Genomic DNA, 26,672 nt, shown 5'->3' with positions numbered 1-26,672 from the left:
GTATCACCAGTACACGTTACCAGCTTGTTCTTTATATTCCTATCTAAATTATTTCAATATATTAAAAATAGCAGCAGCCCCAGCACTGCCCCCTGCTGGACGCCACACAAAACATCAAGAGGGAGCAAAGAGAAGTGGACACCCAAGGCAGCTTCAAATTACCAGTCATGGCACAAATGTAAAACTGTCAACTTTATTTCAGTTTTCAGCATCGCCGAGGCTGATGTGTGATTGAAGGAAAAGATAAGCTGCACCCAGAAAATCACAACCACGTTTCATGTGCTGCTTGTTAACCGCAACCAGGGCACACAATGAAAACAACAATGCTGGAGAAAGTCCAAGAGGAAAGCCGCACTTTAACTGAACGCTCTTAACAAAATGTCAAACCACCCACTCGACTCGTGCCCAGTGGAGCGCATCCTGTCGAGACGATTCAAATGTCACCATGGCAAGTTCAACAACATTCACATTGTGGCGTTAAAACAATTCTCCAACGCGCTTCCTCCCCGCAGCCTGAACGCGGTGGCCGACTTCACTGTAACAAGAAGAAATCCTGAGGAGCTGAACTGAAAAATACAACCCAAGACAGGCAGGAGGGCACTTCAGATCTGGGATCGTTTCCACCCCTCAAGTCGATTTTGGACGGCGCTTTTGTATAAAACACGGATCACATTGGGCAGAAATGCCTAAAAAAAACTTGGGCTCTGATTTTATTGCTGCCTTTACGTTAAAAAAAAAAAAGCAAGAATTTTAAGTTAAATAAGATTCTCCTAATTATGTATAAAGTGCGTTTACTGGAGGCTTTCTCTTCAAGTGACTAGCAGAAGTGGGCGATGCACCAGCTGATCTGGTATACTGGGGGAAATTCTTCTCCTGGCATGGATTTCACAAAAACCCGTTCTCCTTGCAATAATAATAAAAACAAAAAAGTCTTCCTGGGACGCCAAGCTTGCAAAAGCATTTAAACGTAACACACGTTCTACCTCAGAGCTTGGGCGCACAAAATGTGGTTGAGAGTCTTTGTATTTGGACTTGTGCTTGAAGAACATTACCCAGAGTGCCGTGTGGCAAGAGGTTACAAACAGGAAGAAGCTGCGTCTTGTGCTGGGTTTGCTGGGCAGTGGCAGCACGAGTGGGAAGAACCTGTGAGTTTGTGGTCCAAAGAGAGGCCACTGAACAAACACTTCAATGGACAGGGGGGCACCACACACCCGCGTGCACAATTCACCACTAACACCTGCATCATGTGACGTGCTCCGGTGTGCTGGGTGAGGCCCACCAAAGCAAGGAAGACCAAATCTTCAGCAGAGGTCTGTCAGGTCATGGGGGCTCCTTTATAGCGCCGAGGGGAGGGGAGGCTCTCGCTCTTTTAAGTTTCGGTTTTCTTTCCTTTTGGTCATCCCGGTGTGTTATAATATTACAATAGCCATTTATTTATTTCTTCTGTAAAAAGCCTGTTGGGGACAAATAAAGTGTCATCGATCTGTGGACATGCACAAATACTCCCAAAGCGGTCACTGGACAGCGATTCTGATTTTTGCCCATACTGCCCACTCCAGATGGACAGGACAAAAGTCCCATGCTGGATTCTCAGTGCCTGTCAAGCCAATTATGGCTGCCAACAGACCAGACGACTTTTGCCTTCATGTTATTTCTCAGCTAGGATCCCCCCAGGCTGGAGTTCAGCTGCCTTTATTGTGTCGTCTTTGTTCCCGGTTGATTATTCGTGTTAACGTTTCTGTTTATTATGCACATTAGTCTCTGTTTTTCATTTTGTCCATGTATGTAATGTATGAATGTATAAATGTTACATTCCAGATGTTTTATGGGAGGTTCCCCAAGAGGCGGGGCCACCTGCCCATCACCCTGAGGTTCTGCCCACAGACAGCCCTTCAATGCTGCAGGGTATCCCACAGTGCCTTGTGCTTCACTGTGAAGGCCAGTGCTCTGGAGTTGGCGAGTTAGTTTGTGTCTTTTTTGCCGAGTTTTGTGCGATTTGCTGGACTTTCTGCTCCGTTTTGTTTTTTTGACTACTCCATTGTTACATTTTGGCCTCCTGGCTGGAGTTCGGATCCTCGTTTGATGTTTTTTATGTTCATTTTTGGGACATTGTTTTATGTTAATGTTCCAGGTGGTCCTGTTAATCACTGCTCTCCAGCCTATAAAGCCAGAGGGTCTCCCACAGTTCCTGGTGGCTCATTTTGAATGCACTTGGGAGTTTTTGGTGGGTTTCTTGTTTTTTTTTCCCCAGTACTTTAAGGTTTCTGGATATTTTGAACCTGTGCTTGTTTTTTTTTTTGACTTTGCTTTGGATTCTTGGATTGGTTGGGACTTTGCTGGCAGCTCCTTTATGCCCTTTGGAGCCTCACAGTGTAACAGAGCATTTGGTGAAGGCCCAGCGTTTGTCCTCCTCTCTAGATGGTGTGTTGAGGTCTTGTGTGCTTTGGGACTCCAAGTCACAAGCCTTCCTCGTTTCTTTTTTCCTTTACCAGCAGCCAAATAATAATGAGATGTAAAGTGAACCTTCAAGCCCAGTTTCTGGTTCAATTGGTTTCTTAAGCTGAAGCCAACGGAGAGCCGCTCTTTAATTCTGTGGCTTGTTTGTGCTCTCATTCTGCCACATCAGATGCGTTCATTTTCATTTTTTCTCAGAGCATCGTCCAGACGGTTTTGTGGATGAGAGCATTTCCCAGACGTTCACGTTTTTATTTTTCAAATATTTAATTCAATTAGCTGGTTATCTGGTGGCTCGCTTTCCACCTCCTTATTGTTTGCCTGCTGCTCATTTCCTTCTGTGGCCTCTTTCTGCCACACCTGAGGTTTCCAAAACTGCTCATTTCTCTTTTTCTGAGTGCAACATTCCAGGTGTTTTGTGGGTCAGGGCAGATTCATAGGTTTTCAGACCTCAACTCCTCCAAAAATGAACAACTGAGGGTCAGGAATCTAAAAAAGCAAATCAAACCAAGACAACTGAAGTCTCCTCCATTAGCAGCGATAATCAGCAACAAACTACAAAAACCTGCAGCCATTGCGGCCCTCCAGGATCAGAGCTGGACCCCAAGCTTGATATCTGTGAAGCACTCGATGGCGGCGGTTATTCTGCACTGATGCTGACTGGCGTGTTGGTGTAACTCTGCCATGAGAAGGAGTTTACAAGATCTGATGTTCTGACAGCTGCCAATATTTGCAGATGCAGTTGAGGTCAGAAATTTGTGAGCACCTTAGCTAAAAACTTTTCAAACTCAAAATTCCCCAACTTCACACACAGGCCCTCACGCTGCTATACAGGCCATGTGTTAGGGCAATTAGCAGGTGGACTTCATTAACATAAGGGTGGTCCTCCAAATGGACGACTAAGAGACAGATCTACACGAACAGTCGAAAGGTTTACAACACCACAGTTTTTCTTCAACTGTAAATCAACTGAAATGTAATGAATGACCTAAAATGGGGTAAAGGTGAGCAATACACTGTTGTCTTTGTTCTGATCGTTTATACGTGTTAATGTTTCTGCTTATTATGTGCATTATTCTTTGTTTTTCATTTTGTCCATGTATGTATGTATGTATGTTACATTCCAGCTGTTTTGTGGGAGGTTCCCCAAGAGGCGGGGCCATCTGCCCATCACCCTGAGGTTCTGCCCACAGACAGCCCTTCAATGCCGCAGGGTATCCCACAGTGCTTTGCACTTCACTGTGAAATTGAAGGTAAACAATAAACTGCCAGAGGTTTAAATTTATAGTTTAGGATAGCGAAACTAAAAAGAGGATATTTCACAATATTACAAAATGGGAACATCTAATAGGTTACAACTAACAGATGAAGCCAAACAGTTTGCACAGGTGTCCCAACTTGTGTCGATTACTTCAAAACCCTCAGTCTGTGTGTCTGTGTGTGTTAAAGCAGAGCTGGAGCAGACACTGTGTCACTTACTACACCCTCTCAAGTGCAACGTGGACAATATTCCAGTAATAATGGCAATTAACAAATGAAATGACTGGCATTCTAAATCAAAGGCTTACCACAGTCTGGCTGTTAAATCAGCAAAGGTGCAGGCTACTGTGATGAATCAAAAATCAGAATATTATAAACTTCATGATTCCTTGACTTCTTTTATTTGCCTTTGTATTTGTTTGTTCTGTGCCTTGACATCATGAAACATTAAGACATTAAACTGGGTGTGCATTTCCATTTCCATAAAAGCTGAGGTGTTCTAAAACTTTGGACCAGCGGCGTATTTCAGCCTGTAATTGTGCTGTCAGATTTTCAGCAGGTTAAAAGTTTCCATTCGCCATGTTAGTACTCGATGGGGTTGCCTTTAAATGGTTTAACATGAAGAAAGTACTTTGGATTCGCCTTCCACAAGTTTCTCGTAACATTTTGTCCCATCCCTCCCAACAGAACTGATGTCACTGACTCGAGTTTGTGGGCCTGCTTGCTTGGACAAGTTTCTTCAGTTCAGTCCACGGTCAGGGCTTTGTGATGGCCACTCCAGTGCGATCACATTGTCGTCTGCAACAGGGGTAGGCAACGTCGGTCCTGGAGTGCCACAGTATGTGCAGGTTTTTGTTCCAACCCAGTTCCTTAACGAGAACTCAATTATTGCTGATGAAGCACATATTGCTTAAGTGACATTTTAATGCTTCATTTTAGTGGTCTCGCTTGTTAAGGTTCTCCAACCTTAATTGCTTATTTCAATCTTAAACTGCTGCATTCAGTGTTTTAATTGCTCCTTATTAGCAATAAGATGTAAAACAGGGGTAGGCAATGTCGGTCCTGGTGAGCCGCAGTGGCTGCAGGTTTTCATTCCAACCCAATTGCTTAATTAGAAACCAATCATTGCCAATCTCAGACCTTATTTAATTTTATGGCTTGTTAGTCTGTGCAATGTAAGGCTTTTATATCGTAGATTTTTTTCCTTTCCAAGGATATCATCCAAATGATTTGAAGCCTACAACAGATCATTTTCAGTCTGTCACATTTTTCTATTAAGTGTTTTATTAAATCAAACCGTGCATGATGAACAGTGTAATTGGAAAAAAGCTAGCTGGAGAACTGCTGGATGCTGGATGCTGGCTCCCCCGTGCTTCAAAGGTGGGATGGCGTTCTTTGGATTAAAGGCTTACGGAGAGCTGGGGGCAGAGTCCGAATTGACTTGGGTCATTCAAGTTGAAGCCAACATTCTTCGCCATACTTAACATTTATGACCGATTTCATTAATCCCCATTTGCATTTCGAGAGGTGCACCAGTTTGGGGGTCCCCATAAGGATTCCATCACTGTGAAACACCAACCCATTGAGAACGAGATCCCCTATGAAGTACCCACTGGCATGGGTGAAAGGCGCAGTAAGACTCCGTGTGCCAGTGCTGCACAGGAGGGGCACGATAATCGCTGCACGGCACTTCAAAAGTGAGGAAGCAGAGATGGAAGCACACAGCAGTCTGGGTAATGTTCTTAACAGGGTTGGGTCACTGATTACACAGGGTCCATATGCGTGTGTCTAAAGTCACAGATGTTACCTGTATTATCGTGGGATTTCCCTCTACTTACCCTTTACCTGTTCTCTCAAGGGTAAGTGTTCTCGTCAAGTTCGTTATCAGGTTGGTCTACTGTTGCACTTGAAGATGAACACACACATACATAGCTATACGCATGCACACAGACCCTAACCAAAAAAGTGCCCCTTCAATGACATACACACGCTGATTAACCTTTAGCATTTTCAACCACAAAAGTGGTGTCACTCAGCACTTCAAGAGACTTACTTATTATCGGCACGAACAACAAATGATGTTGTAATGATATCTCCGGCCTAAACATTACATTTGGTCTACAAGAATACAATTTAAACATACAAAGGCTCAGCGTCCTTGACGATTGGTCATTTATCAGCCAAGAATACCTTACTTTACGTCCTGTTCCCAACTATTAGGTGGAGCTCTCACCCTCAGCCTTAATAAACCTCGCAGCACAAAACGTATGGCAAATCTCCGGCTGCAGCAGGTGCTCAAAGAAATCTAACTCACTATTTCAATTACAGTAGTCTCCCGCTTAAGTACGCAACTTGAACCTGTGAAGTCTGCGCATACTTAGCCGCCACTCCCAAATAGCTTGCATTTTGCTACGATGTCAAAAAAAAACAAACGGCGAGCGTCTCAATGAGTCTCACCGCTGTGAAATCATCTCGAAGCCAAGCAAAACGTCTGCTCCCAGAGTACAAGGGTAGTGAAGGTGCTATCCGAAAGATTTGGGAGAATCTTGACCCCAGAATTTTAGGGAAAAATATGCGTACTTAACCGGAATGCGTACTTAAACGGGAGGCTACTGTACTCTATAAAGTACTGAGAAAAACGCTATATAAATAATGAATTATTATTATTATTATTATCATCATTATTACAGACATTAAGACAAAGCACAGAAAGTTAAAAGCAGCATGGCATTTATTACAGGGATAATAACAATACCACTGGAACAAAGAATAATAGAAAATAGGACTGATAGGAAAATCTGGACATGTATAGTCTTTAGAAAAAGCTTACAAAAAAAAGTTACAGATGACAAGGATGAATGTCACAGGGCAGCGTTTGATTTAGCAATCAGCGTTCATGAAAATGCTGTTAACTGACAATCGGATGAAAACTGGTCACACGTCTTTGTTGTCTTTTCTGACATCGCTCTTCTGTCGTCGCTGTTCCTCTTCTTCTTCTGACGTCGCTTTCAAAATGAAGCATATTAATTATAAAGTTTCTGCTTGTTGCATGCACCTGATTGGCTGGCTGTCAATATGATGGATGAATTTTGCTCAAACTCTTTAATCTCTCTTTTCCCAGATAATAAAGTTTTTTGATATTGCCTCATGTCCTCCTTTCCCAGGCTGCAAACCAAACTGTTGTCCCAGATGTCCATCCATAAAGTAATCAATAGCCTGAGGTTTCGGCTCAGTCTTCCTTTCCCAGGCTGTAATACCAATTTAGCACTGCGCTGTGAATAACTGTTATAAAAGGGAGGTGTAAGGGAAGAGGATATGCCTTTTATTATAATGCCTCCTACATCTGAATTTATCTTGTTTGGATTGAGCAAAATATAATAATATAGAGAATTATTTGTAGATTTTATACACCACAACATTACCGTTAAACCTCCCACCTGCAGTTCCTTTCGCTTGACCAGAGTACCACGTTTGTCAAAAGGTGCATCGTGTTTAAACGCGTCTGCTAGTTTTCAACTAACATTTAGCATTCCAGGAATTTTTTTTTTTTTGTTTATCCTTGAAATCCATACTGTAACGAGAACTGTCCCCGATGTACTGGATCAACCGGTTTAATGCCCACTTCAGGGTCTGGTGACAGTTCTGACTAAGAAAGGCAGTCAGACCAGAAAAGCCGGCGAGTGAGGAGCAGGTGACAGAATGGAGTCAAAAAGCCAGCAAAGTTCAAACCTGGGAGTCAAAAGTGAACCAAAACTCCAAATCACAGGGCAGGGCTGTCATGGAAATGAAGAATGCACTAGGCTTTGGTCCCCTGTCACATACGAGGGATAGTTTTTTTGGGGACACTTTATTCCGGTGCGCCAATGACATCACAACCAGTGCGGCCCCAGTGCATTAAGGGAGAATCGCCTTAGAAATGAGCAACATGAAAGCCACAAAATAGGTGTGCCCATCATTCACCAAAATGCTGCCAGAAAAGACTATTAATAATAATCATCATCAACTGCAAAACAGACACTCTAAATAATGCTCTGTCTGCAGAAATGAATTCCTTGGGCAAAACCCAAGAAACACCAAAAACAAACTGAATACGTAACGCTGATGTCAGAGGACTTGGCTGACACCCCGCACCAGACAGCCCGCGTCTACGAGTGCTGCACAGTTTTAATAAAGGACGCCACTGCACTGGCACCTCGTGGTCACTACCACCACCACCCCGAATCGTGTCTCCATTAGTGTTCAGAAGTCTGAGGGCTAAGCTCCACAAACAAATTCTGAGCCTCAGGTGGACACTGGTGTATCGGGGGGATATCGTGGCAGTCGGGCTGCCTCCGAGCCCAGGGGTGGGGGGCGTGTGCAGGCCTAGGTCAGAGGAGTGGGTGCTACCTGTTATTTGCTTTAGTATCATCTTTGGGGTATGAAGGCTGGCGTCGGCACCAACGTCTTAAAGTTGATCCTACATTACTGTCTACCACTGCGAGATGAGAACGACGGGGCACTACAGCTTCATCCAAATCTACAGTCCTGCCAACTTGGCAATCCCACCTGAATGCCCCTAAATGATGGGGGCTTATCTCTCAGTGAGACCATCGTTTCTGAGGCACCTCACCCAGGCTGAAGAGGGGCCTGAACTCCTCTCTAAAGGTGCTAAGGATCAGCTGCACAAGCATGGCAGGTGCCAGAAAGCACGGAGAAGATGATGACAAGACGTCAGAAAGACGTCAGTGCTGGGTGGGGTCACCGTGTAGCTGGGCCTCAGTGACAGGAATACCAACCATCAAAGAGAGGATATTAAAGGAGCAGGAAGACAACAATGGAAGGAAATACAAAAACAAAAAGTCACTTGTGGAGTAGAAACTCAGGGCGGCCAACCTGAAGGAGTAAAGCAACCCACCAGAAACAGAATTTCCGATAACATGACACACACGCACCCAAAAAAAACGATGGCATCATTGATGGCCTCCCATGGAGTCTGCGTGGGTCACATTTGACTTGACACATAGTGTGGTGGAAATACCGGCTTTATTTATTTACTTATTTATTTTATTTTTGTATTCACCGATTCCTTGGCGTATTTTGCATTGCAGTTCTTAGATTGGTAAACAGGCTGAGGGTTTTCCCCTTCTGAGGTTTTAAACGTCTCTTTTACGTTTGTGGCGTTCATTTTGTTTCTTTATTTCAAAGCATCTTCTGCTAGTCGGGTTTTGTGGGCGGTCCCACCTGCCCATCACCTCAAGGCACTGCCCCCTGCCCTGTAAAGCTAACGGAGGCCCTCAGTCCCTTGTGGTTCATTGAATGCACTGGAGTTTTGATGGATTTTATTTTAATTATTCTTATTATTATTATTGTGAATTGTTTGACCTCTGGGCTCCATTTTGTGACTTGTATTTTAGGGCACTACTTGCCTTGCCCGTTCAAAGAGCACAAAAGGCACAGCGGGGGCTACTTGAAGCTTCACTGCTTAACTGAGTGTTTTTATAAACGCAATTTCTAAAGATTCTACGTTTGCCCTTCTCATCTCTTAGCCGAGGTCTCACAAACTATAGGGTTGTCCAGATCTAACTATGCAATTATTGCATTGCATTAAAAGTTGCATACTTAGATTTGGACCACCCTGTATTTTTGGAGTATATTTTGCTTAAACTTTTAGAAGCAGTTTGCAGTTCATTACACTAATTTATCCCAAGGCCACCTCCTTGATATCACTCGATTTATGAAGTCATCTGGAGAGGCAGCAGCTAAAGGAATACGCAGGACTCAGTAAGAAGACACAAATGAAGCTCTGGATTTAATATCCTAAAACAGTTTCACGATTTCCAAGAGAGAACACGTTTTTAGCAAACAGCATTTTAAAGGGCTGTGATTAAACGTGTGGTTTTAATTTGAATGAAGTTAATAAACAGCACTGGTGCCCCTAGTTAATTGTCACTCTATAGTACCTTGCTGCTATCGTCCATTTTTCTATACAGTACAATCCCTCTTAACCGGCCACCTCGCGACTGGACCCATGGCCGGTTGCCGTTTTGGCCAGTTAATCCGTCGCATACCTATTTTCATGTAGAAAAATATTTCTAAGGTATGTACTGTACCTCTTCGAAGTTCCTGAAGAAACCATATCCACAAGACTTCATCCACGGGTTTTTTTCTTGTACAACGACTGGACAGTGTGGTATCGCGGGTCCACAGCTCAAGTCAGAGAGGCCACTAATTAAATAAATAATCGCTGCACTCGCGGCTTAGCGAGTACGTGTGGCCGATCGGAATTCGTGATGCAGGCGATCCCAGCTTAAGTGCACAGGTGAGGAGTCGTCCGCATCCGTAATTGTTCCTGGGAACTGCTAATTGCCACATCTGATCCACGTCCCCGTGATAAACAGAAGCGCGAGGCCGCTTGGGGGAGAACAGGAAAGAACGGGAGGTCAATGGAGAAGGAAGCAGGTAGAGGAAAGCCGGTGCAGGATAGAGAGTGATCCAATGAGAGAGCAGATTCGATGGAGCAAAGGCAGGCAGCTGCGAGGTGATCCCCTGCAGATGAGCATTTGGCCGACACTTGATGGGGCTGAAGAAAGCGGTCGTGCCAGCCGAGTGATCACGGAGCTGGAGTGACCAGTATTGAAGACGACTGGCCATCAAAAGGCAGTGGCAGTCGTGGAGTCCTTTGGCTGGTCTAGCCCCAGCGTGAACCCAAGTCTCGGTCCGGACGGAGCCCAACCGGACCAGTGTGGAAGGCAGCTGCACCTGCAGGTAGGGCGACTCCCCTGTTGCAAAGCCCGATGGGAGAAGCAGGGGAGCCGCCAGGTAGAAAGAAGAAGGCACCGTGGAAAATTCATAAAGGAATATGTAAACGGAAATCACTCTGAAAGTAGGAGCCAGGAAAGAAGGAAGTCCATCCATATAAGATAAAGAACAACTCAGGGTTAAAAACAAATGTTTTATTTTAACAGGCCGGTTAATGCGAGGCCAGTTAAGAGGGATTGTACTGTTTTGTCACAAAGACCAGCTTCAGATCTTTAGACCACATGTAATATCAGAGGAGGGGAAATAGCACAAATCTAAAATGATAATGAAACAGGTTTCATTATTAACACGATATTAACATTAACACTGGGCTCAAACAGCTGATCAAAGCTCTCTGACAATTCAACACCACTGACCGAACACAGCCAGCCCAGTCACTCTGAACCTCACCGTATACCGACGCTCATCTGGCCTGCGACGTCGTCACAACAAGAATACGACACCTCAAATCAAAGGGATTTCAAAGAGAGCGGATGAGGTAAGAAGCTGTTGACACTAACCAATCAGGAAAGGCCGACCCGAAGGCACCACAATGTCTAAACAGAGAACACTTACAACAGGCCGGCTTGTCAAAATGAGCCCAAGGGCACAGCAACGACGCATTCGTGAATCGACTCAAACACAAGAAGCAAAGGGTTATGGGAGAGGAACCTTCTCAGAATTAGGTAGTGTCCATCAGAGTCAGTGCTAGGGCTGTCACTCTTCTTAATAACTGTAAATTATCTGTGAAGGACAAGGGGGACATGTTTTACTAGATGGAGTTGTAGATATCACAGAGGGACAAGCACCACAATGAGAGCCATTACATCAAATGGAGAACATCTGGACCAGTAAGAGGCCAGCGAGCCAAAATGTCCCCATGGGCATAATGAGGACTCCTTCAAGAAGTCACAGAGGATCCCAAGAACATCATCCAAAGAACCGCAGGCATCTCCAGCCTCAGTCTAAAATGGGATTCGTGGGAGACAAGCAAAGTGGAAACCTCGGCGATCCATGATGAAGATCACGAGTGATCCCCAAACTTTTTGGAGTAATGGACTGCAGAGTCCAAAGACAAACCCCCTTAGATGAAACGTGTCTGGCATTTGACAGTGACATATAACATGGAGGTGCTGGTGTGATGGTGGGTGGAGGATTTGGAAGGCCATTACTGAAGGCACTAGGAGTTGTTCCAGAATATTCTTAAGTCATGTGTCTGTGACCTGAAGCTGCAGGACGACGAGCCAAAGCACAAAAGCAGATCTACAAGTGAATGGCATGGCGTGGCCTACTCGGAGTATTGACTTCATCCCCATAGAGAAGCAGACACTCGGAAGCCCACCAAAATGTCTGAATGGAAGCGGAGAGGGGATTTCAAATTACAGGAAACACTCTACAGGGGCGATGAAGATTTCAAATCTGTGCCCGGTGTTTACCCAGGTGCCCTTCTCTCATACTGCATTCTGTCTGAAGGTCTGAGGCCATTCCCTGGGTAAAATACACAAACACAGAGGAGATTAGAAAGGGGCAAATACTTTTTCACAGCACACTGTCTTCTGGTTATCAATGGACTAACAAATCGCGTCATGAATAAACTCCGTTTATTGGGTGCCCCACCACAGGGATTCTGGGTAGTGGCTACAGGACAATGACAGGTGGAGCAGAGGCCAGCCTGGGATTTAGGATGACAAGGCTGCATCCTGCTGCTGCTCCTCTCGTCAGTCACGTTGGGTCTGTAAATCTGAGTGGTGCTTTGAGGTGCCCCACTGTACCCACACAAAATGCCAGCACCTGTGGGGTCGGTGTACAAGTCGCTCAATAAAATCAAAATCAATGAATGACACGCAATGGACACCACACGTCTTCATGCTTACAGCGATCTAGAAAGATTTCAAATAAATGGAGTGATCAAAACCTGGAAGAGACCACTAAAGCAGGGCCTGCGACTTACGTGCACAGTGGGCACACAAGGGAGCATAAAAAAAAAATACACCAGCATGTCCTAGAAGTGAAGGCCACTTCAATGGCCGACCCTAAAGCAAGTGACTTAACCCGCTTGTAATCATGCAAAGCTCCATGGGTAATAGACGACGTCAATCTTAGTTAATGCCATTCACTGCAGGGGCATCACAAAAAGCTGCACTTATCAGAGTTGGCAACAGCGTGAGCCAGCAAGTCAGACCCCAAGGGCTGGCCACACAGTGCTAGAGGCCGTGTCACTTTAGGGAGCTTCACCAGTGCCTTTCACACGTAGCTGCGTGACGGCCACTTGTGTAGTCCGACGAGCCTGTGACTCGCTTCTGCCTTTAGTCGTAAGGTCTCTGTGGGCATGACAGCCAACAATCAATGAAAGCTCATCCAGGACCAACGAGAAAGAAGAAACACGTTGTGGTTTGTACCTCACAAGCAGAAGAGAAGCTCGCCGGTCTGCCGTCTTGTGTTTTATGTGCCACAACAGAAGAGAAAAATGAAAAAATAAAGAAAAGGGCAGAGATTGCGGCTGAAGTCGCTGTACCTGTTAACCCTTCATATGGCACTGGCACTGGCAGGCAGCACACCAATGGCTGTCACAAGAAGGGGTGAGGAAGACTGTGCTGGAAAGTTGTCAAAGAGTTGTACCATCGGATGTGCCCAGTGATTTCAGTCGTGTCACTTGGCATTTTCTGACTACGAGATCAGCAACGTCAGTCGACTACCAGCTGCAAAATGGGACGTCAGCTTTAGCCTGCAGGCCACTCTGCCCACCATTACAGTTTAAATAAGCAGGAGGGACCCATCATCACCGAAATAAAGTGCTGCGCCACCAGGAGGGCCTGCAAACATCCAGCTCAGCTCAAGCTTGAGGGCAACTGGGCTGACGGCAGGCTTTACAGAAGGACCACGAGATCCCATTAAAAATCAGCCATCAAACAAACTTTACACAAGATAATCCCCTAGACGTGAAGAGCGAAGTTAATCAGATCTCACGTAGTGCACACACTGAAGCATTGTGCCGTGTGTGTGCGTAAGCTGAACGTGACAAACAAACAACAGGTGACTGGATAACAATGAAGGCAGCAGGACGACGCGAGCGGCGCTAACCGCTTTAACGCTCCAGACGTTCAGGACAGTGACCCACACCTGCATACCACAGAAGAGCACTCGAGGGTGAAGGAGGACTTGAACCGGATTTGATTCATATCCTCAGCCCCTTGGACTTGTGGCCTGATGGCTGCTGCACTCGCTTTGCTCCACGTTTGCTTATCGGGCCGGTCTGTCACATCTGACTTTACTGCTCCGGTTTGTGATTTCATTTATTAGAGTTTTGTTGTCAACATTAAGACTTCCATCCCAGGTCAGACATCTCAATTCAAGATCGATACAAGATAGACCGACCCACACCAAAAAGCTGCACCTTCCTTGGGCAGTGGGGGGCGCTGTTGTCCCTAAGCTGAGGAGTCTTTGCTGGCAGTTGTTGTAAAGTCACTTATTAGGATTTCGTTCTTCATCACACCTGCTGCTGGACCAGGACTTGTCCACAGGTGCCATATAAACTGCCACTGCCAGCTGGACACCTCTAGAATAATAAAACATGTCTGCCAGCCTCTGGTCTGCTCTTTTACTTCACTTGCTATTGTGCCCGTTTGGCACAAGAGCACTGTCCCTCACCCTTGGCACTCAAATCTTTCATGGAGGTGCCTTCTGTCCTCACAAAAAGTTCTTCTTGTGGCCGCAGCCCCACCCTGCTTCCCATTCCTCAGTAAGTCTGTCGCACAGGACTCCTGCCAAGGACTACAGCAGTGACCCAGGCAACATGGCATAAGTGTTCTATGAATTGCAGACGCACAAATAAAAAGAAAGTACAAATACTAGTGCCAATGCAGCACGCCAGGCTCGTAAGGACTTCAACTCCTTTAACGGTCCGCCGTCCAGAGAAGGACGTGTCCATCCAGCTGTCAGCAGACTCAAAGAAACACGGCAGCACAGATGCTTGGCATTTTCATGGCTCTTCTTTTTAAGTTGCCCGAGTACCACTAGGACTTATTTGTTGCCGGACCAGCTGTCCCTCTTTGTATGATTTTGGCCGTGTGTTTGGGGTCATGAAGTTGGGACCAATCAAATGTGTCCTTGATGGTACTGCATGATGGGTAAGAATCGGCTGGCAGTGCAGGGGCCGCCTATTCTAATTTGTAGAAATGCAGCCCCAAACACACAGGGATCAAACACTCCTCTGTGTGCCATTCTCCACGCCTTCTGTAAAAAGCCGAAATTTCAAACTTGGGACTCGCCAGTCCAGAACACCCAGTGCCCTTTTTTTTGCCCAACATTTTCTTGCTTTACTTCCACCTCACAGGAATGGCATTTTAGTTGCGGCCTCTCCATGATGGTAAATTCTGAGAAGACCACTCTGGACTGCCAGCTGAAGGTGCTGCTGGGTATATTCTCATTTGGTCTTCTTGCTGGCATGGTCAGTGGTCAAACTCTGCCTTTCCAGTCCTCGGCCTTGCCCGTTTATACTTCTGGACATCTGAAACACACTGCGTGCCTGGGCGAGACCCTGATGAAGCAGGACGAGCACCTTGTGTCTTGTCACTTTGTTCACGGTTGCCATGGTGTAAGCTGCCCTGTCAGTCTGGTGGTCCCTTGCCAGGTTTAGTTTCAGTTCAGCTCTTTGGCGTCATTGGTCAGGAGCACCGTCATCAAGCACTGGGCTGGAGTTTACTTCAGATATTTTATTGCTTTCTGCACATGGAACTCTAAAGATCTGCCCTTTCCTGCTGACACACCAAAGACCAAAATCTGTGTGAGCGGCCTACAGTGCCAAAGACTGCCATGCCACGTTACTAATGCGCCAAGCATTGAGAAGAACAGACACCATGGGAGCTCTCTGCCTTCATCAGAAACTAAAAATCGTAAAACAAAAAAGTCAACTGGCAGCCTGAAAGCTCCTCAGTGTAAAGGCCTGACCTGGCAGCACAATGGAGACACCAGAAAGTGAAAACAGAGTGTCATGGCAGTCAGCTGATTATATAGCGCCTTCCATAACGAGCGAGTGACTCCAATGCTACTCGTCTGTGTAAGTGCTGGCAGTGATGCGACTCTACAGTGTCACATATAGAAGGTCATGGTTGGGGACATGAGCAGTGATCAAGTTTCACACTTTTAACTGGTGGAGTGAGGCTCTAAGTGGCACACGGTGACTCAGCGGATCTCTCTGAACCTCCTGAAGCTCTGGGTCAGTTGACGCCGTTATCCAAAGCGACTTACAACATCTGTGACATGATTGATTCCATCACATTTGTTACTCCACAGGCAGGTGTCAGTAGTGGGATTTGAACACACAACACAACTCAGCTTTAACGCATTAACCATTTGGCCACACTGCTAGTTATATAGCGCCTTTTCATAGTGAAGACATTCTACCCTGTATCTCACACACACACGTTCTTCATATTTAAACAGTGCAGTGACGCGACACACTAAGCACCACACAACAAATCAGTGGTGGCCTATAAAGTGCCTTCCCCTGGTGATCAAATACATGCCCTGGCACATAAAGGGGGCTCTCAGATTCACACAAAGTATGATGTGGCAGTCCAGTGGGGCATCCATTAGGGGGCCAAAGAGAAATTTCATTACAATAAGACCCGAGGGGTTGTGAGGCATTACAGCAGCTTGACTCAAGAGGAACCAGGTCAAAAATTGAGTACCGTTCAAATACAAATTACAGCAGGCTTCAGCAATTCAAGGGGCATCCAGAATACAAAATGAGCCAACAGGAGGGAGTTGGGTGCCAAATACACCGAGATCCACTCTGGAATAAAGAAAGCAAATGGCTACCCCTGAACTAAGATACACAGGCATACCGGCGTGAAAGAGCCAGAAGGTAAGAAGAACAAGTCAGCGCCGCGCCGCGCTCAGACGGATAAGCAGACCGAACCTAACTGGTCACACCGAGCCGTGGAGACGGCGCACAAAACCTTCAACTCTTTTCACTTACAGTCATATGAAAAAGTTTGGGACCCCCTGTTAATTCTTTAGATTTTTGTTTCTCATTGGCTGAACTTCCTTTTAATATCTGACCTGCCTTATGGACACAGTAGGATTTCAGCAGTGACATTAAGTTTATTGGATAAACAGAAAATATGCAACATGCATCATCACAGAATTAGACAGGTGCATAAATGTGGGCCCCCCAACAGAGATATGACCTCAATACTCAGGTGAGCCTCCTTTTGTCCTCTAGACGCTGTCCTCCTATAGCCTCTGATGAGTGTCTGACTCTGGATGGAGGTCTTGTTCACCATTCTTCATACCAAGTCTCTCCAGTTCAGTTCAATTTGATGGACAGCCTGCTTCAGATCATCCCATAGATTTTCGATGATATTCAAGTCAGGGGACTGTGACGGCCATTCCAGAACATTGGACTTCTCCCTCTGCATGAATGCCTTTGTAGATTTCCAACTGTTTTGGCTCATTGTCTTGTTGGAATATCCAACTCCTGCGTAAGTAACTTCAACTTTGTGACTGATACTTGAACATTATCCTGACAAATTTGTTGATGTTGAGTTGAATTCATCTGACCCTCAACTTTAACAAGGGCCCCAGTCCCTGAACTGGCCACACAGCTCACAGCATGATGGAACCTCCACCAAATGTGACAGTAGTGGCGGAGTGGTGGCTCTGAGGCTAGGGATCTGCACTGACAATCGGAAGGTTGCCGGTTCGAATCCCGTAAATGCCAAAGGAGACTCTGCTCTGTTGGGCCCTTCAGCAAGGCCCTTAACCTGCAATTGCTGAGCGCTTTGAGTAGTGAGAAAAGCGCTATATAAATGCAAAGAATTATTATTATTATTATTATTAGGTAGCAGGTGTTTATCTTGGACTGCGGTGTTCTTCTTCCACCATGCAAAGTGCTTTTTGTTCTGACCAAATAACTCCATTTTTGTCTCATCAGTCCAAAGCACTTTGTTCCAAAATGAATCTGGCTTGTCTAAATGAGCATTGGCATACAACAAGCGACTCTGTTTGTGGCGTGAGTGCAGAAAGGGCTTCTTTCTCATCACCCTGCCATACAGATGTTTGAATTGTAGGACGATGTACGGATACACCATCTGCAGCCAGATGTTCTTGCAGGTCTTTGGAGGTGATCTGTGGGTTGTCTGTCACCATTCTCACAATCCTGCTCATAGATAGATACTTTATTAATCCCAATGGGAAATTCACATTCTCCAGCAGCAGCATAATGATACAATAAATAATATTAAAGATTGATAATAATGCAGGTGAAAAACAGACAATAACTTTGTATGATGTTAAATGTTAACGTTTACACCCCTGGGTGGAATTGAAGAGTCGCATTGTTTGGGGGAGGAATGATCTCCTCAGTCTGTCAGTGGAGCAGGACGGTGACAGCAGTCTGTCGCTGAAGCTGCTCTTCTGTCTGGAGATGACACTGTTTAGTGGATGCAGTGGATTCTCCATAATTGATAGGAGCCTGCTGAGCTCATATGCCGCTCCTGTATTTTTCTTGGCCTGCCAGACCTGCTGGGCCTTCCATTTCCTTATTCCATTCCTTACAGTTACAGAAACTGACCGTTTAAACCTCTGAGATGGCTTTTTGTAGCCTTCCCCTAAACCAGGAGACTCCACAGTCTTTGTTTTCAGATCTTTGGAGAGTTGCTTTGAGGATCCCATGCTGTCTGTCATTCTTCAGAGGAGAGTCAAAGGGAAGGAAGCCCAACTTGTAATTGACCACCTGAAATATCTTTATATCTCCTGATTGGACACACTGGTCTATGAAGTTCAAGGCTTAATGAGCTCATCAACCAATCAGCACTGAGCAGTGACAGGCATTCAAATCAGCACAATGACAAGGGGACCCACATTTGTGCACAGCCAGTGTTTCACATTTGATTTAATTTCATACAACTAAATACTGCGTCACTAAAAATCTTTGTTCAGAAAACACCGCAGTACTCCTAGAAGATGAAAGACAGACCACTGATATCTTTATTATTGATAGGACAGTCAGTTATTACGCAGGCTCAGAGGGGGTCACAAACTTCATCATACGACTGTATGGCACCTCTGACTCCGACTCCCATAACCTAATTAATTCCTTCTGACTCCACATCTCTGATGGTGTAGAACGTGAAGGCCATGTGTAGGAAGGAGACACCAACCGCATCCCATGGAGCAGCCTGTTACTAAGGGGGTCCCAAGGGGTGGGCGAGAGCCTCACGACAGCAACAAGCACCTCCAGCAGAGATACGTCACGCAAATCTCTTTACATCGTCGGCCCTGATGCTGCCGTCCCAGCACACAACAGCACAGAAGGCAGCAGCAGCTGCCACCACCGAGTCTCACAAAGACACAGCAGTGACCCCATCAAACCAAACTCTCCATGTGACTCAGTGACGGTGCTCCACTATCCTGTGGGATGTCGTCAGCGTCTTTCGTGTCACTGGGAGGTGTGCGGGTGTCCATCTGATTGGTGAATGAGTCGCGACCGGAGAGTCAGCGTAACGATTCCTGAGGTGCACTTGTAATGAACGCCTTATTTTAATTAGACACCTTAAACGTGTCGTTGTGCTTTTGTACAGAAACAGGACACTGGCAGATGAAGGGTCTCTGTATCGCTCACTCACGCTATATGACATCACGCGCTGGAGACAAACCCTTTCAGTTAGTCGCAGACGCACCTTTGTTATCTTAGTGTCAGAACTTGAACAGAATGCAGCTTATCAAAGATAAAGGATGTCACAGGTGAACCTCCCTGCACTGAAATGCCAGCAATGCCAGCTCTGAGTGACGGTCCAACAGCCCTTGGCTTGACGTCAGGGCACTGGGGGCACACAGTTTTCAGACCGTCTCATTATGTTCGACGGGTACGTCAATGCAGTGAAGGAGAGAAACCTCAAGAAATGGAGCCTCAATGTTTAACCCACAAGCAGAATACCCAGAGTTCCCCATTTTCACTTTGCTTTTTTGCGCGTATTGTCGTCTTTTTACTATTAAAGTGTGAACTGCTGGCTTTCATTAAAAGACACTCGGACTGTGGATTCTTTTTTTCGGTGTGTGTGAAGGGCGAGTCACCTGAACGTGTGTCTGGTAGCCAAACTATTTGGAGCCCCTCGACAATCACAGCGACACTGGAGATACAGACGTATGAGGCAAGTGGACTGGAGGACAGCAACAAGAGTCCAACAGAAGGAAACTCCGGCGGTTTGTATTATTCAAACTCCATCAGAAAACAGCGAGAGAGCAAAACAAACACATAAAATCATAAATCCTCCACACTCTTCTTCACACCAGGACTGTTTCCGGACTCTTCTTCATCTCCCCCCCTCTCTTCTTCTCATTTAAAGACACATGTGTGATCATTCACAGGCACCGTAACAATGAACAGTCTTACATTCAAAAGAAATAACTAAAAGTTGATCCCAGTGGCATTAAATAAATATGGACAGGCCATAGATATATTTTTTTTTTTTGTTTATGCTGACATAAAGTCACAAGTAAAACGAGTCGCTGTTCTAGTTGTGAATATTCATTAGCAGAGAAAGCAGAAAAAGAATAAGATAACAAACACAAACAGCGCCAATCAGAGTCCAACAAATTCAAAGCGGTGTCCTGTGCTCAACAACATTTACGTCACCAAATCCTTCAAATCACCAGCTGACTTAGTAGTTCTGACGTGTGAGGAGACTTGCTGCTTACCAGGCTGGTTCAGCTGCTAAATGTTTAGCCAAATCGTGTCTGCCACTGACCGACGATCAAGTGCAGGACAATTCAGCGAGGGATTTCCAACTGTCCTCATTGTTAGGTGAAGATATTAAGTGACATTCTGTCCCTAGCAGTAAGTGACAGGTTGTAGTGAACTGTCTGAATGTGACCCTCGGGGTCAAATGGGCAGTGAATTTGGTATGCGGTGCCAATGTCCAAACGGTGTTTAATTTGAAAGAGTCCACTCCAGTTTCTGTAGGACTGCTCGGCCATACCAGTTCAGCTATCCCGTACGGTTCATGATGTGTTTTGGTGTCCCGATATGACTTTTGTCCTGCACTTGCCATGAAACTATTTTGGAAAGTCAGATTAAAAGCAGAGTCCAAATGACTAAGTAGTCCAGAAATAAACCTGGATGGGAATTCAGCAGCCAGGACTTCTGACCAATGCAGACATCTGAAGGCCATCCTAGGTGAGGCAGTATACCCGGTCCTAGCATGGGGTGTGGAGGTGTTACTGGAGACAAAAGCCTCAACCCATTCACCAGAGCGAGACAGCAGGATTTTTGACAACTCATTTATTAGAGTCCTTTCAACCAGGCCACCTGGCCTTGGATTGTGCGGTGAGGTCCGTGTCTTTTAATAATAATAAATAATAATAATAATTCATTACATTTATATAGCGCTTTTCTCAGTACTCAAAGTAGTCTTACAGTTCAGACTCGAACCGCCTCCCCTGGTCAGTATGTAATATTTCTGGTACTCCATGGTCAAATAGGCATTTTGATCAGGCAGGGCATAAAGATGAACACACTTTGTAAAATAGTCCTCCACTACAAGTACATAACGAATACCCTTGGACATACATACATACAGAATACCAAAAAAAGATTAAATTATATGTTTGTGATGCGTTGGGGGGGTCGGGACGAACCCAGAGACGTCGGATACACGGCAGACTCGAAATGAATCCAACGAATCGATTCACTTGATCGGCAGTTCCAAAGTCTCAGATCGGTAAGGCGACTCAACTCGACCCTCAGCGGCTGCGGGTTCAAATCGCCCTCCCGACTCGTCACTTGCGTGTCTGTACAGCTCTGCGGGTTCATTCCTTGACACGTTCACGTTGAACACTTGCAAATCATTTCCTTTTATTTTAACAGCTGCCTCGAAAGCTTTCATTTGTAATCTGTGCAGTTAGCCAATAGCAGGTGTCATTCCGCCCTACTTCCTCCTGTGTCCATCGATGGCTAACACGGTCCAACACTCTTACTGCTATGAACGGACACTGCGGGCTACACATGGCAAGTGAGTCGGCTGGGACGTTTTCTGGCTCTCGCCGGTGTACACAGAACCTCTGCGTCACCTCTCACGGCCTCTAACACGCAGCCTGAAAGGACGTGAAGGTGACCGGTGATCGACTCGTCACCCTGCCGGCCATTCGTCCGTGCTGAATCGGAGCAGATGACATAGAAACGGAAGGTTTCATTCACGTTGGCTGCTCTCCTAGCGCGCAGCACCTTTCCTACTTTCTTGACAGCACGGCAGGTATAAAGGTGCGAGTCACTTCCACGTCTCCAAACACGAGGGGAATTCCAACACGCGTTCAACTTTCCGATGTAAAAAAGTAAAACGACGAACACGCTACCTTGATACACCTGGAACAGCAGGAGAAGACCAAAAACCGTGCTAGGAAATGTCATCTTCTTCGCAGCTCTTCCCTTTCACTTCAGGTCATCGCGACCAGCGGTGCTCCTCCGTTGTCACACGCACAGTCACACAGCTGTCAACAGGAGCCACACGTTACGCTTCAATAAAAGGACTACGAACCCCAATCACAGCCTCAGCCTCTGGGCGGTCCGCTCCCACGCGGAAGTGAAAGGAGAAATACTGGCAGTTCAGGGATGCTCTGCAAATTCGTGTTTTTAATCAGTAGAAAAATTCTGAAACATTTATATGCACAGATGTATTTAAATGAACCCGTTTTAACACTTGTGTAAACTGCAATCTCTTCTATATTAAACATACTCACATTTTTTGTAAAAATTATAAGCAAAAGCTTTTTGTACGGTTTTTAAATAATTTACTAATTGTTAGGGACCTGAGCGATTTTAAGAGCAGTTCAAGCGCCCGCCCACGCGTGGCATGATGGGATCTTCTCTCCGCGGTTTCCGTGACGTCTTGTAGTTTTATGGCAGCGTCTCGGTTCCCTACACCTGTAAAGTCTCTTTTACGATTATCTCAGCATTTAGTTCGTTAGGAGAGACCGGGTCGTTCTACTCATGTCATGTTTTACTCTTAACTCAGGTGTCGCTTCTGGCATTAGGACGAGTCCCCCTCACGTAAGTCGGGTTTGATGAGCACCGGCGGGGCTACCTGGGCAGGTGCAGCTGCTTTAGAATTACAAAGTCGTCACATTGAAGTTTTTATTTCGCTTCGATGTCATTTTAGACTTTAGAGCTCAGGACTGCAGGATGTCGAGCTTGAGGCACAGCGCTGTGTCTCATCATTGAATAAAAAGGTCTGCGGGGCTCCATCTTTTGATTGTTTCTTTTTTCAGGTGAAAATTTCCAGCGCTTTTAAGATTTAATTTGGGATTTTTTTCCAGTAAAACAGACGCATAATAACTACATACGCCTGTCTGGTGCAAATAGGGTGGAAAAAGTAACATCGTTATACAGAAACATAGAATTACTTTATTTTGCCGATGTGCTCCACACTTAAGGTGCAGTGCGTAGGAGCGGACAACCATTAGAAAGGTCCTTCGGTATTTAGTTATTTGTAAAATTTGTAATCGTACGTTACCAGGAGAAGAGCGCAGGATAAAAACTGAAGTGAATGGAGTGGAATTGAACATGCACCCCGCACGCCCCCCTGGGTCAATTAAAATGTCCACGTTCGGGTTTTGTAGAGCAAAATGCAGTTAATGTGAGATACAGTATTAATAAAGTCCTCCTCCCATTGCGTAACAGAGCCGTGAAAAGCTAAAAGAAACGGCCGGCGGTTTCAGAGTTAAGACGGCTTTCATTCTGATCTTTGAAACTGTTCGCCCCGTAACACCTACGCTGGAGGATCGACTGTCATCCATTGTCATGAGATACTGGACTTTGCGTGTCTTCCTTTGTAATGATTAGGATCACCTGCACACCTGTTCATGTATGTAATTATCTAATCAGCCAATCGGGTGGCAGCAGTGCAATGCGTCAAATCCTGGCGGCGCAGGTCAGGAGCTTCACTTAATGTTCACATCAGACTCCAGAATGCTGACAAAATGTGAAGCCAGTGATGGTGACCGCAGCATGGCTGTTGGTGCTAGAAAGGGCCGGCATGAGGAATTTTGTAACTGCTGGGATTTGGTGTGTAAAGCAAAAAGCACCCAGTGAGCGCCAGGACACACCTTGTTGATGGGAAAGGTCAGAGGAGAGAATGGCCGGAGTGCTTCAGGCTGACAGAAAGGCTACGGTAACTCAGATAACCGTCTGGTGAGTAGAAAAGCTTCTCAAAATACACACCATGTCCAGCCTCGAGGTGGGAGGGCTGCAGCAGCAGAAGACCACCATGACACTCTTATCCACCAATAACAGTAAACCAAGGCTGCAGTGGGCACAGGCCCTCCAAAACTGGACAATTCAAGAAAAGGTAAGACTGAGCCTGGTGTGATGGACCTCGACTTCTGCTGAGGCAGACGGATGGTAGGCACCAACAGCATGAATTCATGCAGCCCCCCTGCCTTCTGTCAGCAGTCCAGGCAGGTGCTGCAATTCTATCTTGGCACACTGTGGGTCCATTAGTACCAATTAATCACTGCTTGAATGCTGTGGCCAACTTGAATGTTGTTGCTGACCACACACATCCCTCCATGGTCACAATTTGCTCATCTTCGAATGGCTACTTCCAGCATGATCATGCACCCCGTTGTCTCAGACTGGTTTCATGAACCTGACCATCAGTTCAGTGTTCTTCAGTGGCCTTCTCGGTCTCACCCCTTGGCAATGTGGCGGAGTGGGAGATTCACAGCACCAAGGCCCAGAAACTGTGTGATGCCATCCTGTTGACGTGGATCAGAATGTCAGAGGAATGTTTCCATCATCTTCTGAAATCCATGCCATGAAGAACTGAAGGGGACCACCCTACTCACAGCGGGTGGGGTCTCAAGAATTTGCTCTGTAGCCCCTTGGAGTAGTTCAGGTGCTTGCTGTGCCCTCAGAACATCTTCAGCCCTTTCACTCGGTCACATCTTGTGACGTTGCAGCCTTATACTGTACTACATTCACTTGAGTTTGTTTCTCCCCTCAGCACATCAAGTGACACTCAACACCTTAGAATGACAAAGTGACATACTCTCTGACTCGACTGTGTGTCACAAAAAACGAATGAAGGCTCCAGGCTGCAGGTAACGTAAGGAATGTTCCTCCAGTGAAGCACAGAGCTCTGCAAACGACACAGTCGCACGTCTTGGGGGTCCAGCGCCGGCGTGTTTGAGTAAAACTCATCTCCGTTAGGCAGGGGAGGCTCTGCCAGCTCCAGTTAAACGAGTAGGCAGACACACACACACGCGAAGGTGACAAATGACAGGAGGCCATTCAGTCCCTCAAGTCTGTTTGTTTAGCTAACAGCCGAGCTGCCCCCATGTCTGCTCCATGTCTTGCTAGTTTGAGAATCCCACAACTCTGCACAATGAAAGGCGTCCTGCCTTCAGTCCTAAATGACCTTCCCCTTAATGCCCACTGGGGTCCGCTACTCACTGTTTAGTTGACACAATTCTGTTTTATCAAAGCCTTTGAGGATGTTAAACAGCGGGAGGGGTAGGGCATGTCCCCAAGTCCCATGATGCACTGGGCTGTTTTCAACCTCAGGTGACCAGAACTGCACACAGGACTCCATATTCGGACTCACTGGCGCCACCTACAGTCTGAGCAGAACGTCCCTTGATTTACAGTATTATCAAGTTTGGCTGATATGACCCAACATTTCTTCACCTTTTTTAATGTCTTCTGTGCTTTCCTTAGACGATGAGAACGTCGTGTCAACATCAACCCTGAAATCCTGCCTTTGGCTCCGTGTCTTCCATCTGGTACTTTCCATTACTCCCTCTCTACATGGACACATTTTATTTTTGCGTCACATATTTTGACACGAATGTTAGAATTTTATGGGGAAAAAAAAATAATAAAATGAAGCAGACTGGCACACAGCAGCACCCTCACCCACACACCAACCTCATTTCTTCCTAAAGTATTTCATTTAAAAAGCCACTTAGTGAGCACACAATGGGTCAAGTTCACTTCTGGTCCTTGGGCCACTGGACTTGTTACCACCTCAGGTCCATGTTGGCTTTGCCAGTGACACTCTCTCTAAAGGGGGGGGGGGGGGGGGGGGGGGCTAAAACTGGCTTGGTATGATCGGGGTAGCAGTGTGTGTAGACAGATGGGCAAGGCAAATAACTATGAAAGGCACTATATAGTTGATAAGCAGGTAAACGCATTATATAATCAAAATGAAAGGCACTATATATAGCGATAGACAGGAAAGACATATTATGTAATGCCTTTCCAATCTATTTACCCCATAAGTATGAAAGGCACTATAAAGAGATAAATGGAACAGACTTTTGAATGATTTTGATGACAACGAGCCATTCAGCCTGACGAAGCTCACCCTCAAGTCAAGTCGAGATTTGACTGTCCCCAAACTTCACCACACTTTTGTGGTCATTTATTCCACATGTCTATATTTCTATTACAAGATGGATATGAAAGGCGCTATATAACACATAGTGCTGATCTGTGCTGTGAGTGAAGAGCACAATACACAAACTCTACTGATAAGTTGACCAGAAAGGCGCCATATAAGATATGAAATATACAAACACATCAGCGCTGCCTCACAGACAGACTGTGACTTCCTTAGGGTAGCGGAGGGTCTCCAGTCACCAGAGATGTCACACAACATCACAATAAAGTGCAGAGAAGACTCACACAGGGCCCCCTGGGCACATTTAGCCCTTATTGTCCCTTAATGTCCCAGTGCCACGGTGTCATTTGATAACAGGGTGTTAATTGTACCATTACAGAGCTCGCTAACTGGGAGTGCCGACAGCAGCACTGGTCAGGCCACAGCGAGGTCAGAGGTGGCCCCCGTAATGTCACGCACATTCACACAACGGGCAGGCCGCTCTGATTTTGACCAGGGGCACAAGGGTTTGAAGCTGCCAGCTCTGCCCACTAGGGGGTGCCACTGCATGAGGGCTCAAGGAGAACAGACAGCCTGCAATCAGTGGGCACCCGAGTGAAGAGTTTACCACAGGTACTCACAGCTGCACACACACACAGTTCAGAGAAAACAGGAAATGAAACAAATGAATTTTATGGCACCTTCAACTATTTGGTGCAATGGGAGCCGAGGCCAGTAGGCAGACCCAGTGATTCACTGATAAGAATTGACCAGCACCCTTTTGTGCCCCATATGCCACAG

General features: G+C 45.9%; 1 protein-coding gene across 1 annotated transcript in view; it reads right to left on the bottom strand.

Moving 5' to 3' along the window:
- Positions 1-22,069, bottom strand: part of LOC114641458 (interferon alpha/beta receptor 1a-like) — a 72,596-nt gene extending 50,527 nt beyond the window's left edge. The window contains exon 1 of the mRNA XM_028790489.2: positions 21,847-22,069. Within this exon, the coding sequence (XP_028646322.1) occupies positions 21,847-21,901 (55 nt within the window). The 5' untranslated portion in view covers positions 21,902-22,069. The remainder of the gene's footprint in view (positions 1-21,846) is intronic.
- Positions 22,070-26,672: the final 4,603 nt, after the last annotated feature.

Source organism: Erpetoichthys calabaricus, chromosome 4 (assembly GCF_900747795.2).
Source record: "Erpetoichthys calabaricus chromosome 4, fErpCal1.3, whole genome shotgun sequence".
Taxonomy (NCBI): Eukaryota; Metazoa; Chordata; class Cladistia; order Polypteriformes; family Polypteridae; genus Erpetoichthys; species Erpetoichthys calabaricus.
The sequence above is the reverse complement of the archived record's forward strand: the minus strand, read 5'-3'. Positions and strand labels throughout refer to the sequence as shown.